Source organism: Emydura macquarii, unplaced genomic scaffold (genome assembly GCF_026122565.2).
Source record: "Emydura macquarii macquarii isolate MOO-44397 ecotype Brisbane River unplaced genomic scaffold, CSIRO-AGI_Emac_v2 contig_1876, whole genome shotgun sequence".
Lineage (NCBI taxonomy): Eukaryota > Metazoa > Chordata > Testudines > Chelidae > Emydura > Emydura macquarii.
In genome coordinates, this window is record NW_027132013.1 from 11,746,035 (window position 1) to 11,759,517 (window position 13,483).

Consider the following 13,483-nt stretch of genomic DNA (forward strand, 5'->3'; position numbering starts at 1 on the left):
ACGGTTGGAGCATGTTGTTTACTCCCATTGTTTCTCAAGCCCTCATAGAAGCGTGACAATGACCTTTATTTCTCTACAGAGTTTGTCCTTTTCCGTTTCACAAATATTAATTATTTTTATGCTGGGTTTTTATCTGTGCTGAATTAACAGAGCTGCTGCTTTTAACAGGAGTTTCTAACTCATTTAGGGTCTGTTCATGCCAGATTCCATAACTACCAGCTAAAAACAGCTCTGAGAATAGACTGTACCAACCACTACCAAACCAGTAGGGGGGAAGGGACACAAAACAGTGGAGTTTGTATTGGTCCTACAAAAAGCGAGTTTAAAAAAAATCTTTTCAGCTGAGTTGCAGGTGATTTTTAAAGAAAATAACATCTAGAATCTGAAAGCTTTATCTATCAGATTCTAACAGCTTTATGCCTCTGAGAGATTACTGAGCCCTGAGGCTGCTTTGTGGATTTGTCTGGTGATTTGAATGTAGAAAATAATATTTACTGCAGTCACACCTAAAGACCCCAACCTGGGATTAGGGCCTCATTGTGCTAGGCACTGCACATGCACAAGAAGAGATGGTTCCTGTCCCAAAGAGCTTACAGTTCTAAATCTCCTAGTGGCTGTGTGACTCCAGCAGGAAGATAAATAGCATGGGTTTCTGATTCTGTTTGAGATACCCATTCCCAGTAGGCCTTAAACCAAAGGCTGTGTGTGATGCAAAAGAGACGGGAAGAGAAGTTGGTGGCAGACCCAGGACATCTGAAAAAATAAGATTCAGCCAGGCTAGGTTGAGACTTTTTAGTCCTTGCAACATGAGGAAAGGAACTACCTATGGTAAAGTCCAGTTGATAGCTGCCACTCTTTGCACTGAGATGCTTCAGTTATGGGTTAATGTGGTTCATGCTGGAAATTGAGATTGTGGGTGGATGAGTGAGCAGTGATGTAACTTGGTGCACCTCAGAATTTTTCAAGGGCAGGCTGAAATCTGAATCCCTTTAGGTATGTCCTTCCATAGTATCACCAGTCTTATGGCATACTATAAGTACCTGAATGACCTGCTCAGCCAGCCACACAAGCCTTCTGTATCCATTGTACATTGGAGCTGGCTTGTAGGAGCCGGCTTGTTGAAATTTCCTTCCTCCTGATGCTGGAACGTGAGTGGCAGAAGTCACATTTAGCCTGTCGAAGGCCACTAATATGGGCCCATCAGTATTATAACCTCTACCATGTTGTAGATGTTTTTTATTTGTATTATAATGTGCGTAGATGCCCCCCCAGAGATCAGGGCTCCATTATGCCAGACACTGTACAAACACAGAAGGAAAGAGAGTCACTGTCCTAAAGCGTTTGGAAATGAAATAGACAGAACAGATGAAGAGTAAAAGGGGAAAATCAGGCCCAGCGAAGGGAAGTGTCTTGCCCAAGGTCACACCCAGGTCAGCAGTAAAGCTAAGAATGGAGCCCTGGTCTCCAGAGTCCCAGTCTAGTGACCTATCCACTGGACAAGTTGCTTTACCTGGTTGCCACCGAACACAGTTACATTTTGTAGTGCAGATGGAAAGTTAATCATGCCAAAGCCTTGAGCTGTTCAGTTTAAAGATATGGTTAGTGTCTCATCTAGCCTACAAAAGTAACAATGTTGTCACCAGGTGCTACAAACCTGCCCAGCAGGTGGCTCTTAGCACTAAAGGCATGGAGCTGGAATGGAAATAGTGAATCAGGAATCAAAAAGGAAAAAACACCTTCCAAAATGTATCAGACCTAGCCAGTAATCCCCTGGTTGAAGGCTACCCTGCCAGTTCCTTACTTTTACAGTGGCGACTAAATGCAACACACATAATCACACTTCCATAATCAGAGTTTACAGTGCTTCACCCTCAAGACTCAGCTAAGGAAAACAAGCTACTCCATATCACTGTACGTTTACCCTCCTGAACTCTGTCTTTCAGCGCTGCAAGGTAGACACTACAGCAGCTAATAATCCTCACAGGGCATGTGCAGGAAACAATTAAAGCTTGTTGCGCCAGTGACGAGCCCTGTGGTGTGCTGGGATTGGAAGACAGCTGCTCCCATTTTGCTGAGTGCAGGAGCCTCCCAAGTGGCCGGTGGCAGTGAGCGGCAGGCATGTCTCACTGATTGCAGACCTCGTGAGTTAACATGTAAAAATCAGTGGCTAAACTCAGGCTGGCATTTCTGGGCCTCTTGCTGGTGGCAACCATCTTGGTGGAAAGCAACAGCATTCATTGCCTGAATAGCACAGGACTGGGGAAAGCACGGTAGCTGAGACAGCTTCCATCCAGCTGCATCATGGGATTAGTGAGCAGGATTGTAATGTGACTGTTCAAACAGAGAGAGATTTGTTGTTAAATAGCAAACCCTTGAACTTGGCACTGGGGAATCCTGACCCCCAACAGCACAGTAGGGAGAGATGAATGAACTGCAGTTCCCTCAGGGGCTGCAGGGTGGCGCTGTGCCTTATTACTAGGACCCTACCAAATTCATGGTCCATTTTAGTACATTTCACAGACATAGCATTTTTAAAATCTTGAATTTCACAGTTTCAGATATTTAAATCTTGAATTTCACGGTGTTGTAACAAAGCATAATTATGTATTTGAAAATAGCAAAATATGAACATGTAAAGCTCTTTAAGACCCAGCATTTCTCAAACTGCGGGGGTCCCAACCCAAAATGGGGTCACAAGGCTATTGTAAGGGAGTCAGAGTATTAGCACCTTTACTTCTGTGCTGCCTTCAGAGCTGGATGGCTGGAAAGTGGAGGCTGTTGTCGGGCACACCACTCTGAAGGCAGCACAAAAGTAAGGGTGGCAATACTCCAACCCCTTTTTGGGTTGGGATCTCCAGATTGAGAAATGCTGTGCACATTTGTATGCCTTTTCCCTGTGTGCCAGCTTGCCTCTTTCTCCTGCTGAATCAGTGTCCTAAAAATGAAAGACTCTGTATCCCACTCCTAAACACTCTCCTCTCCTTCCCCTGCTCTCTTCTCATAGGTAAGCTGCAAGTGCAGCTTGCACAAATCCTCTTAAAGAGAAGGATTCTCTTTGTCCATCTTATCAACTGCCAAGGGAAGGAGTAACCGGGTGTCTGGCCACACTCAGCACCAACATAGCATACAGTTTTGACACTTCAGGTATAATAAATAAATACAAAGCCCCAGGCATTTGCTATGACACTCTGAAAATTCCGTGTGTGTGTCAATTCTGATATGCACATCACCATCCTAACACTCGTCATATGCTCTTTACAGTTCATGTTTCTATTATCGGGTCAGAATGTGTGGCTTTGTCTGCAGACCCAGCAGGATGGATTTCTTGCTCTGTACAGACACCAATCAGGATTGCGAAAAGGCCCTGGCTAAGGATGAGAGTCTATTGTGTGTGGATGCTGACCTCAAAGAAGAGAATCAGCATACATGCAGAGGTGCATTTTTTCCCTCTCTCTTTTTTCTTTCCCTTCTAAATTGGCTTGGGTTGAGGTGAAGCTGAAGGAATCCTTGGAAAGGCCAGGTCATCGATTGAAAGGAAAAGGCTTGACAGATGGTGAAGAGCTTTCATCAGCGGGATGGGCTGCAACAGGCTCTGAGGAATAGAATGCTGTGTGCGTTCTGGCTGTGTGTCTGTCTGTCTCTGATTATTTTGTGTATTTTCATCTCTGCCGTCTCTCTCTCTCTCTTAATCTGGGCTCCTCTGTGCCACCAAGATGCATAGCTCATCCCATTGTCTGAGAGACTAATTTGCACTGTAAATCCGATGCTTATCTTACATGACAGCTTACTATGGGGCTTATTGTGGTCCTGAAGACAAGCTATCCAGAGACAGCCAGGGAGCTTTAGAAGGGTTTACTGGGGTAAAGGATGTGCTCCCAGCCTGGCACAGTCTCATCTGTTGCAGCTCACTGGGCAGAGTTTGGGCTTTGTCCTTTGCATTTTGCTGTAACGTATTTAAAGAGAGTAAAAAAATAATCGAATCTGAGTTGAAATTTATATCACGACACTGGTTTCTCATTGGCTCGAGGGTAGGAGCTCAGAGCTCTGATATCGTATTGGAGAGGCCATCAATTTACCGAGGGTTAGGGCCCCACTCACATTTCCCGCTGCTCATGAAAGATAAGCAATACAAGAGAGGTAGAACTCAAGTGCTGGCAGCCAATTTAGCCTTGGTGCTCCCTGACTCTGGGATTCCTAGAGCTCGCTGCAGCATTGACGACTCTGTGCCTAGCATAATTAGAAGGATTCATTGTTCTTGTCTTAACTCCTTAATGCTTCCTGATGCTTTCTCCAACCCTTTTTAGTTCTCTGCAGGCATGTGGCATCTCAACCCTTCTCATATGCATGTGCCTCCTTCTCTCTGGTCCCCAGGCTATTTACCTAAAGGCTTCCATACCTCATTTGAGAGATTTGACTCTAGTGTTGATTGCAAATGTGGATGAGACCCTTAAGCTCTCACAGCTAGGCTCCATTACTAAGCCATTATCATGCAGACCTTCTAGAGAGCTTAGTGTCCTGAGCTTCTGCACCATAATCCCCTAATGGGACAAGTAGACCTGTTGCCCTCCATGTCTAGAGAAGGTGGCAGGGCCCCTACATAGGGTGGAGGGGGAAGGGTAAACTTTACTGAGGCCCAGGGGGGCCCAGCCCAGGCTGCAACTCCCATTACCATGAGGAAAAAAATTGAGGCTAAATTGTAGATCATGCCTGAGAATATTTATAGACACTTATTTCCCTGTATCTATGTATTTATTGTCCAGAACTTGTGAGATTTGCTGGAGCCAATCAGAAGCAGTGTTAGAGCAGTCTCAAGCAACATTCAGAGAGTTGCTGGGCCTACTGGCCCAGCCCAGGCCCTTCTCTAGAATACAGAGTGTGTGTTTGTGCAGTTAAACTAGGACTTGTAGTCTGAGACTGAGAGACAGAGATTTGTGCTCCTCTCTGTGATGTGGTCTATCATGTCAGGATCAAGAACTACCAGTCCCAGAGTTCCTTGTGCATAGGCAGGAGGGAGGGACAGCTGGTGGGAGGGGCAAAGCAAAGCACCATAAAACAGTGGGAGTCAGTGCTGCTGCTTCTTATTGTAGAATTTACAGACCCAAAATATATGTGAGCAAGTGTCTAATTCACTCACAGTCACACACACACCCCATACTGCAACGTCTGGTGGTGGCTATAAATACAAATCAGGCAGCCAGAAACGTAAGGAGGTAAAAGAAAGGGAACTGAAAGAAACTAAAGGACACCAGTCTATCCTCCAGTTTTTCAGATCAGACAAGGCCTTTCTGCAGTCAGGCAATATACTAACTAGGGAAGCAGGTGAACAAAATCAAGATGAAAATGATTTCAATATAGAGACTGTGTCTGTGGCACAGAAAAGCTGCCAGAATATGCATCATGTAACTCCAATCTAATGCTTGAAGATAGTCAGGTAGTATCACCATTAGCGCCACCACATTCAGAAGGTTTACAAGAAGCAGGAGAGAGTAGTGCTATACTATCTGATTCTTGTCTTTTCAAAGATCCAGGCTTATGGCCTGAAAAGAACAGTTAAACCACCTAGCTATCTTGTCTATTGAGTGTGAACTTGCAAGAGAAATTGACTTTGGGGGGGCTAATTCATGATTTTGCATTGAAAAAGGCCAGAAGAATAAAGCTTTAAAGTTAATTGGCCTAATTATAAAACGTTTGCAGTCACATTGGTCCATTAGAATAAAAAAATCAAGACATTGAAAGGATATAATACCTTTATAATGACCAAAAAGTTACCGAATAGTCAGCAAATTTGTGGGACTTTTAGGCTGGGTGTTATGTTAAACAAAAATAGCAATGGGGGGAGCGGGCATTTTTCAGAAAGGTAGAATATGTAACAGTAATTTCAGAATTCACACTTTGTTCATGGCTCATAAGATTGTATGTATGGGATGCGGGATTGAGGTATGTGTGTGTGAAGGGGCCCCTGTTACAAGTTTGTACTGGGCTTGAAAAAATTATGCTTGGGCCCTGGAAGGTGGCACAGGTAATGCACTTCTGGGGGATGATACAGCACAGTGAACACAAGACTCCATTGACTCCATCCCATCATAGAAGGGATAATACTTGTGAGTATAAATTGGAACCGGTGCGAACTTTCACCCCTCCCTCAAAATGGAACAGCTTTGAGGTGTAGTTGATTGTCTGTACTCTCTTTTTCACACATCTCAGCCATTCCTGGTCCAAGTTAGAAGCCAAAGCACCGAAATTGCCATACCAGACCGGCTGTTTTTGTGGGGGGAAGTGGGTTCAAACTAGACCAAAAATGGAGTCCTGGAATCCTTGTCCAATAGGAAGAGAAGGTATTTCTTACAAAAACTCAGTGTTGTTCTATGACCAGGAACTTTCCTGTAGAACAGGTGGAATTGTAACCACCTGGACTGTACCAGAAATCATGCATAGAGCATGTTCTGACCAAGTTTTGCAGACTGGTTTGGTCAGATAAGGATGTGAATATCAGGAACTTATCTAAACCTTTGACACCAACACAACTCCTCCTAGCAAGCCTCTGGATTTAGCTGCAGGTGGCTCATGGCACCTCCCAAGTAACTGCCGTGAGAACAGAGCATCCAAAACTGCCCATTCAGGACGGCTCCAACATATGCCAAATAAGAGACCTGGTCAGGTGCAGGGATTAGTCCGATTCTAAAAGCATCTTAGCTATTTTTCATAAAAGATCCAGAACTGCACCCTTCCCTACAGAGTGACAGTGCTGCAGCTTGTTAGTGGTTGATCTGAGGGACTGAACTTTAATCTGCAGGTGTGCTTAGAGTACGTGGAACACATGGGGACCTACACGTGTAGAGCCAGATCCTCCCTTCAGCTGTGTGTGTACAGAATTCTAGGAAGGGCCATTCTCCCAAAGGCTGAACGTGATCCTTACTGTTACTGCACATTGTTGGCATATTGTTTTTAAAAAAATATATTGTTTAATAGCAGTAATTAAGAGCCCCATTGTGCTAGTTACTATACAAAAAAATCCTAAGACAGTCTGTGCTCCAAATAGCTCGCAGTCTAAGTGAATGAGGAAATGGAACAGGTGGACAAAACAAACGTGGATGCAGGTGCAGGGTGGGAGGCGAAAGTAACAGTAAATGGAGCAGGTTTTGCATAGTAGGCAGAGCTCTGACGTCTCCATCAGCCATGGTGTGCAACATCCGAAGGCCCTGTCATGCTATTAGCTATTCAGCCGCTGCTTTCTGGAGTTCCCAAACCCTTCACTTGCTAGCAAAGGAAATGCACTGACTGAATCAATATTGGCTGCAATCTGCATGGGAATGAAAGTGGGTGGAGACACCAAGGGGGTGTTTCCAGGTAGCATTTTCTGTTGCCTGGAATATTATTAGCATTCAAAGTGGAACACTGTTGACTAGTTGAGCTGAGTCAGTAAATAGATCAGGGGCTCCCTCTTAAAGGAGCAGCGATCATCACAGCGTGGTGTGAGTATGTGTGAGACATGAAGATCCAAGGGGACAGACCACAGCCAGCCAGCAGCTGTTGGTTAGCTACAGTTCAGCCTTGTTCAGCCACATGGGTTGGTATGGGTGAATTGACCGTAACATCTTGGCAGCAGTGGCCCTTCTACCCACACTCACTCAGGGGATGTGGCTAGGAATAGGAAGCGGCATTTTGGTGGGGATTCCACTGCTGAATGGCTCTTAGTGGTCTCAGAATTTTGTTTGTGGCAATGTGTTCCAAGCCAGTTCCTTTGCACACCTCAGGGACTGTATAAGCATTAATGGATCTATCGGCTGAGCTCTGAAGAGCCTCTCTCTTCGGAGTGCTTACCAAGTGGCTGTGATTCTCCTTGCCAAGTGACTGACTAGTTCTGATAGGACTCCTGGCTTGGGCTCTGTGCAGACACATCCTTATGTCACATTATTATGCAGGCTTTAGGCAGCCTGCCATTCATTTGCATAATTTCCCCACTTCCCAGAACATGGGGAACAGATCCCAATAAAAGCCCTCCTGCTGCATGGTTTTGCTTTATCCAAATGAGTCCATGTGTGTTAGCTATCGTCCCTCTAAGTAGGCACTGGGTTAGAAAGGACTTTCCTGTTCCAGGGCTTCAGGGTTTCCAAGAGGAGCTTTCTCTCCTACCCAACTGGCCTCCTTTGCTGTTTTCTTATGGTTGTTTGTAACATGTCTCGTGGATAGAACTGGCAGCAAATCAGAAGTCATGACACCTAAAATAGCCCACCCTTCTCCAAAAAATGTTATTACTTTGCAGTCCCCATCCAGTATGGGCAGTAGATGCAAGGTGGGATGGGTGTGGAAGACAGCTTCAGGGTTGAAAGGTTAGAACCGCACGAGAAACAGCTTGAGGCTAACCAGCTCCTAAGCACTGGCAAATTGTGAGCATTGCACCACACATGGCATTGAGAGGGAGAACATCTGTGCGCTCACCAGACAGGTGGCATTTCAGCCACTGCAGCTCTGCAGTTCTTTCATCTCAGGCTAGCAATCCCTTATTCTTTACTAGCATTAGTGAGGGGGAAGGGAGAAGCAATTATGTCGCTTGTTAATGGGGTTCACCTTAAATTGAGGCCCTGAGATTCAACAGTTATGGTATGTAACTGAGCTTTATTGATCCTCTCTGCACTGCACGGGCATTCACACAGCACTCACTAAACTCTCCAAGTCTTCTCCCATTATGCACTGCGCTGTGTAAGTTCTAGGATGGATTCTCTGGTACAGTCCCATCTTTGGTTGCTCCGATGTCCTGGAGAGGACATCTCCAGGACATTACAGTGTGGGGACAAGGATATTCCTGGGGGAAAAAACTAGGTACTGAAGTGTGAATGCCTTTTCCTATTGTGCTGTGGTGGTGAGGAACCCTTCAAAGGTAGAATTGGCCAAAGCTGCCTGGGAGAAGAGTCTTAGGAGATAATGCTTCTAATTGCTTCCCATTGTCTTTCTCCCTGCAGACTCCAGCCAGGACCATCCACAGCAGGCGGGGGTGATCTGGAGAGTGACGGGAGGCCTGTTCAGCATCACCCGGGGAGCTGTGGGGGCCACACTGGGAGGTGTTGCCTGGGTTGGCAGCAAGAGTCTGGAACTCACCAAAACAGCCGTGACCAGCGTCCCTGCTGCCAGTGTCGGACTGGTAAAGGGTGGCGTCTCGGTGGTGACCAGCGGCGTGGGAGCCGTGGGCAGTGCAGTCGCCAGTAAAGTCCCTTTCACCACAAAGAAGAAGGACAAGGCTGACTAACCCTGAATGCAGCTCACTAAAGATCAGTCCATACGCTCCCTCTATACAGCACCTCTTCAGATGGGGAACAGCCGCCCCAGGGAGGGGGCAAAGCACCGGTACAGACTCCTGCTCAGCAACACCTGCCTGACTCAGAGCTCACAGAGTCACTGCAAATACCTTTCACTCCTGTCACATGCTGGGGGCCATTGCTCCTCCGAGGGCTTTACAAGCACAGATGTCTCCAACTTGCAGTTTCCTCCCCCTTTCTTGCTCTCCCGAGCACAGAGGAGTGGGAGTAGGCACTGTGCTCTGTCTCTCTGGAGGGGAGGAGGAGGGGGAATAAATGTGTCCCAGCATGAGGCCCACACATGCTCCTGGTGTTCCTTTCATTTTCTTTAGTTCGGTTCAGCTTCAGGACCCAGGGAGGCGTTCTTAGGGCTTGCATGGGGGGGCATCGTTATAAGAAAGTCCCATTAACACGAAAAAGAGATACTGTGGCTAGCGAAGGCGTTTCTCCCCCGGAAAAATGGAGGGGAGTACCCACATCCCGCTGTCTATAGGTCACAGTCCCCATGCTGGCCCTCCCAGCTCTGCTCTCAGGCTAAATGTGCCCTTTGAAGAGGGAACCCTCAGCCCTAGCAGAGCAGCTCTCATGGTGACGTCACACGGGTCTGCTGCACATTTCAGGCTATAGAACTGAAGCAGATTTCCTAGTATAGGGGTGAAAGGAGGAGGAAATTTCTGTGTCTGTAGCCTGGGGGAGGGAATACCAGGTCACCATAGCTCCAGAGTCAGAGGCACCACTGCAAACAGAGTGGCCAGGCCCCTGTAATGTTCTAGCAGGAGGCAGCTCTGCTGCCATAATATTATGGCAATAGGCAGCCAGTGCTGCTTCAGCAGTAAGGGGCAGCAATGCTTTTGCCACAGGTGATGCAAACTTGGCCTTAATGTAAGCTGGTGCAATGTGCTGAAGTCATTGGCTTTTCTCCTATGTACAGCAGAGTCAGCTTGGCTCCATGCCTTGCTCACATTACCACCCCTCAGCTGTGTTAAAGAACATATGTTTTAAAGGTGGGGACCCTAGTTTGCCTCCACAGGATGTCATTTTAAACCTGGTAAAGCTTGTTCCTGAACTTCATTTGAGTCCTGCATTGGAGGTTAGCCTACAATGCCGCTCTTACTATGGCTTGGCACCTCAAATAACTGCTCCCTGTGGAGTGGTGGTGTCATTGTGAGCACACAAACCTGCTTTAGAGAGTGGCTTCCGTGCATTAGTGAGAGTGCACGCCAAAGCAGGTGAGCTAAGAGCTAGTGTGCACAATGCCTCAGCATTTCATACACCGCACACTACTCATGGGGTTCCAGCTTGCCGCAGTAGAATGAGCACCTGGCACTAAATAGTCACCCTGTGTTCTTTAGCTCAGCAAAAACCCAGAAACTAAGTCTGCTGCTGCCTCTCCACCCTAACCCACCTCATAGTGCTCTAGGTGTCACATGAGTCTCTCTCTAGAATCCCCTGCAATCCCCAGGATTAATGGGATAAGGAAAGCCCCAGGTTCCAGCATTAACTCTGCCTTTCCTGGCTTTTGTCAGGTTTTTTGCCTAGATTGTTAGGTTTTGGGGTATATAGAAAAGTGATGCCGTGTTTGCAATGTATTTTATAAATATGCATCTATATTAGCATGTGTGTATGTAATCTGCAGGACACAGGCATGTTTTCAACCAGGTAAACTAAACTGTGCCACTGCTGCAGAACTGTTTACATATTCATCTTTGGCAGTTCCAGCATATAGTTTTTTATATAGGGACACTGTCTGAATAAAAATCATGTTTTAGAAGATGTTTCCCTGTGTTGCCTAATACTTAGTTTATTAAAACCAAAAGAATGTTAAAAATCTCCTTTACTTTCTCCCCCCGATGCTGTTTGTTTACTTTTTGCCCTTCACACGTTTTGGAAGTCAGGGTCATATTTTACTTCCTGGTCCTAGTTAGTTTCTTTTCCTGCTTCTTGTGTTGTAGCTTGGGTCTCTGACACCAGGGAATATTTAAATACAAGAAAAGCCTTTTCACTTAATTGTCTTACACATGTGAATGCCTTTTGATCCTATCCATTATGAAATGTACATTTGGGACTGATTTGAGTGGACCATGTCCCTTCACTAGTCAAACGGCATTTTAGGGTGTGTCTGCATCTCCTGTGCTGTGCACTGACCCTGCAATTTGCAGTAAGATTGGATAGCTGATCTCCAAACTGTGTTGCTGTTGGTAGAAAGAAAGTGGCTTAACCTGCTGCTTTGTTTTTAGAGAGGAAACTGCTTTGTTGGTGTTTTTTCTGAAGACCTTACTGATACATACATGCTGGGTTTGACTCTGAAGACAGCAACTTCACTGAGATACCAGGCGCGCGCGCACGTGTGTGTGTGTGTGTGTGTGTACACACCTTGCTGGACCATTCTTCAGCAGTCAGAAAGTCCCTATAAAGTCTTACTCAGCTCTTCCCATGTATCAAGTGTTCAGCAAAGCATGGTATCAGCTTGCTCTGTGTTCTTCATCCTCCCCTAGGTGCACCCAATTCTTCTCTTATTATTCACGATTTCACATGGCATCAGGGTTTTTCTGAATCCTATTCTGACCTCTCAGCTAATAAATGTCCTGCATTAACTAAGCTGTCAGCGAGTCTATCCCAGGTGATCCATTTGCTGAGCAAGGAGAACAGAAAGCCATCCGCCTCCACAGCTCCTAGCACAGCAGGTCTTATTCAGAGCATGGATAACAGGAACTTTCCTTCTTCAGCTTCCCCCTAGGGGGTGGTGAGAAGAAGATCAAGAAGCTCTTAGCTGTCCACTCTCTCCCATTAGCCCTTTGCTATCAGCTCTTACTGGGGGGCAGAGCTCTGCACCATTCGATCCATCTCAAGACACCAGTTCCCGGAACTATGGAATGGCACTAGCTGAACAAGGTGAAAGCACATCTTTTCATCCCTGGTGCAACTCCATTGACTTCAGGGGCCCCTTGTGCATACAATGCATTTTCTCAGCTTTTCTCCTACCATTCTTTCTTTCTTTCTTTCTTTAATAGAATAAAAGTCTCCATTAGTTCAGGAATGGCCACAGCGTGAATAAAGGTGAAACTAGGAGCGAAAGGAGCCCACAGCCCAGCCGGAGCTCTGTTCTGGGAGTCCAGCTAGTGGTGCTCATGGCCTCTCAACGTTGAGATAATGGGGAGCTAGCAGGCAAAGACAATGGATCAAATCTACTGTAAACATTGCTTGGATCAAGCCCTGTGTCCCTTCCTAGGTTGCACCTCCTCTGAGTGGGTCTTTTCTATGTTTCATGGTACTGAAGTAACTCTCATAAAACACAGGCTGTGTGTAAATATAGAGACAGACGTGGGGCTGCCGGGGCAGGATGTTGCTGACCACCTCTGGTTCCAGATGTTTCCCTTCCATGTATCTGTCTCAGACACTCCCCCACTTGGAGTAAGCCAATTCTATTGACATGCTCACTCTCTAAACATCTCCTCTAGCCCCACAGCACAGGGCAGACAGAATGCCTGAGGCTCAGTGGGATATTTTTGTTCTCTATAATTGAAATCTATGTAATTTGTTTCTGGGTCTGGGATTCTTCTTGGGTTTTTTTGCAGTGTGTTTCTGGGAATATTCTGCATCTCTGTATTTCACTTACAGTAAAATTTGAGGATAACTACCTCTTTTGGGTTGGTCCTTGTCTCTAGTGGGAGGAAACGAATAAAAATAACATGGTTAAGAAAAGATGTTAGACATTCAATGGAAATTCAAATGTCACGCCCAGGGCCCATGAATCCGGGCACCAAACAGTGTTGAATCTCTCTCACTGCTTACACGCGGACATGGTTTTCAAACATAATTCCAAAGCCATTTTGTCCCAGCCATACTGATTGGTCAAACTGTTAGAAACCATTTAGAATGCAGTATTTAAACCTGGTTCCTAATATTGGTTTAAAGTCTAATGTAGCTTTTGTCCCAGGTTTTGTTCAGAGCCAGGAGGGGAATCAAGATTAAGCTGAACTCCAGAGGCCTCTGTGTCAGGCTATAGCTACTGGAGAAATGGAGTATCTGTCTTTAGGGCCCCTCTTCCCAGTTAAAGCCTTTCAAAGGTGAGGAGACAGCAAAGCCGCCCTGTCGTCACAGCAACCTGCTCATCAGCTCTGGACGACAGGACTGCTTAATTTCTCTCTGTAGATCTGTGGGTCACAGGGGCCCTGCTGAGCTCGGTCCAA

General features: G+C 46.1%; 1 protein-coding gene across 4 annotated transcripts in view; it reads left to right on the top strand.

Annotated features, from left to right (window-relative positions):
• LOC137159393 (transmembrane protein 263-like) overlaps nt 1-11,121 on the top strand; it is a 286,196-nt gene extending 275,075 nt beyond the window's left edge. For all 4 annotated transcript variants that reach the window (XM_067557610.1, XM_067557611.1, XM_067557612.1 and 1 more), the window contains one exon: nt 8,961-11,121. In XM_067557610.1, the coding sequence (XP_067413711.1) occupies nt 8,961-9,244 (284 nt within the window). In that variant the 3' untranslated portion in view covers nt 9,245-11,121. The remainder of the gene's footprint in view (nt 1-8,960) is intronic.
• Nucleotides 11,122-13,483: the final 2,362 nt, after the last annotated feature.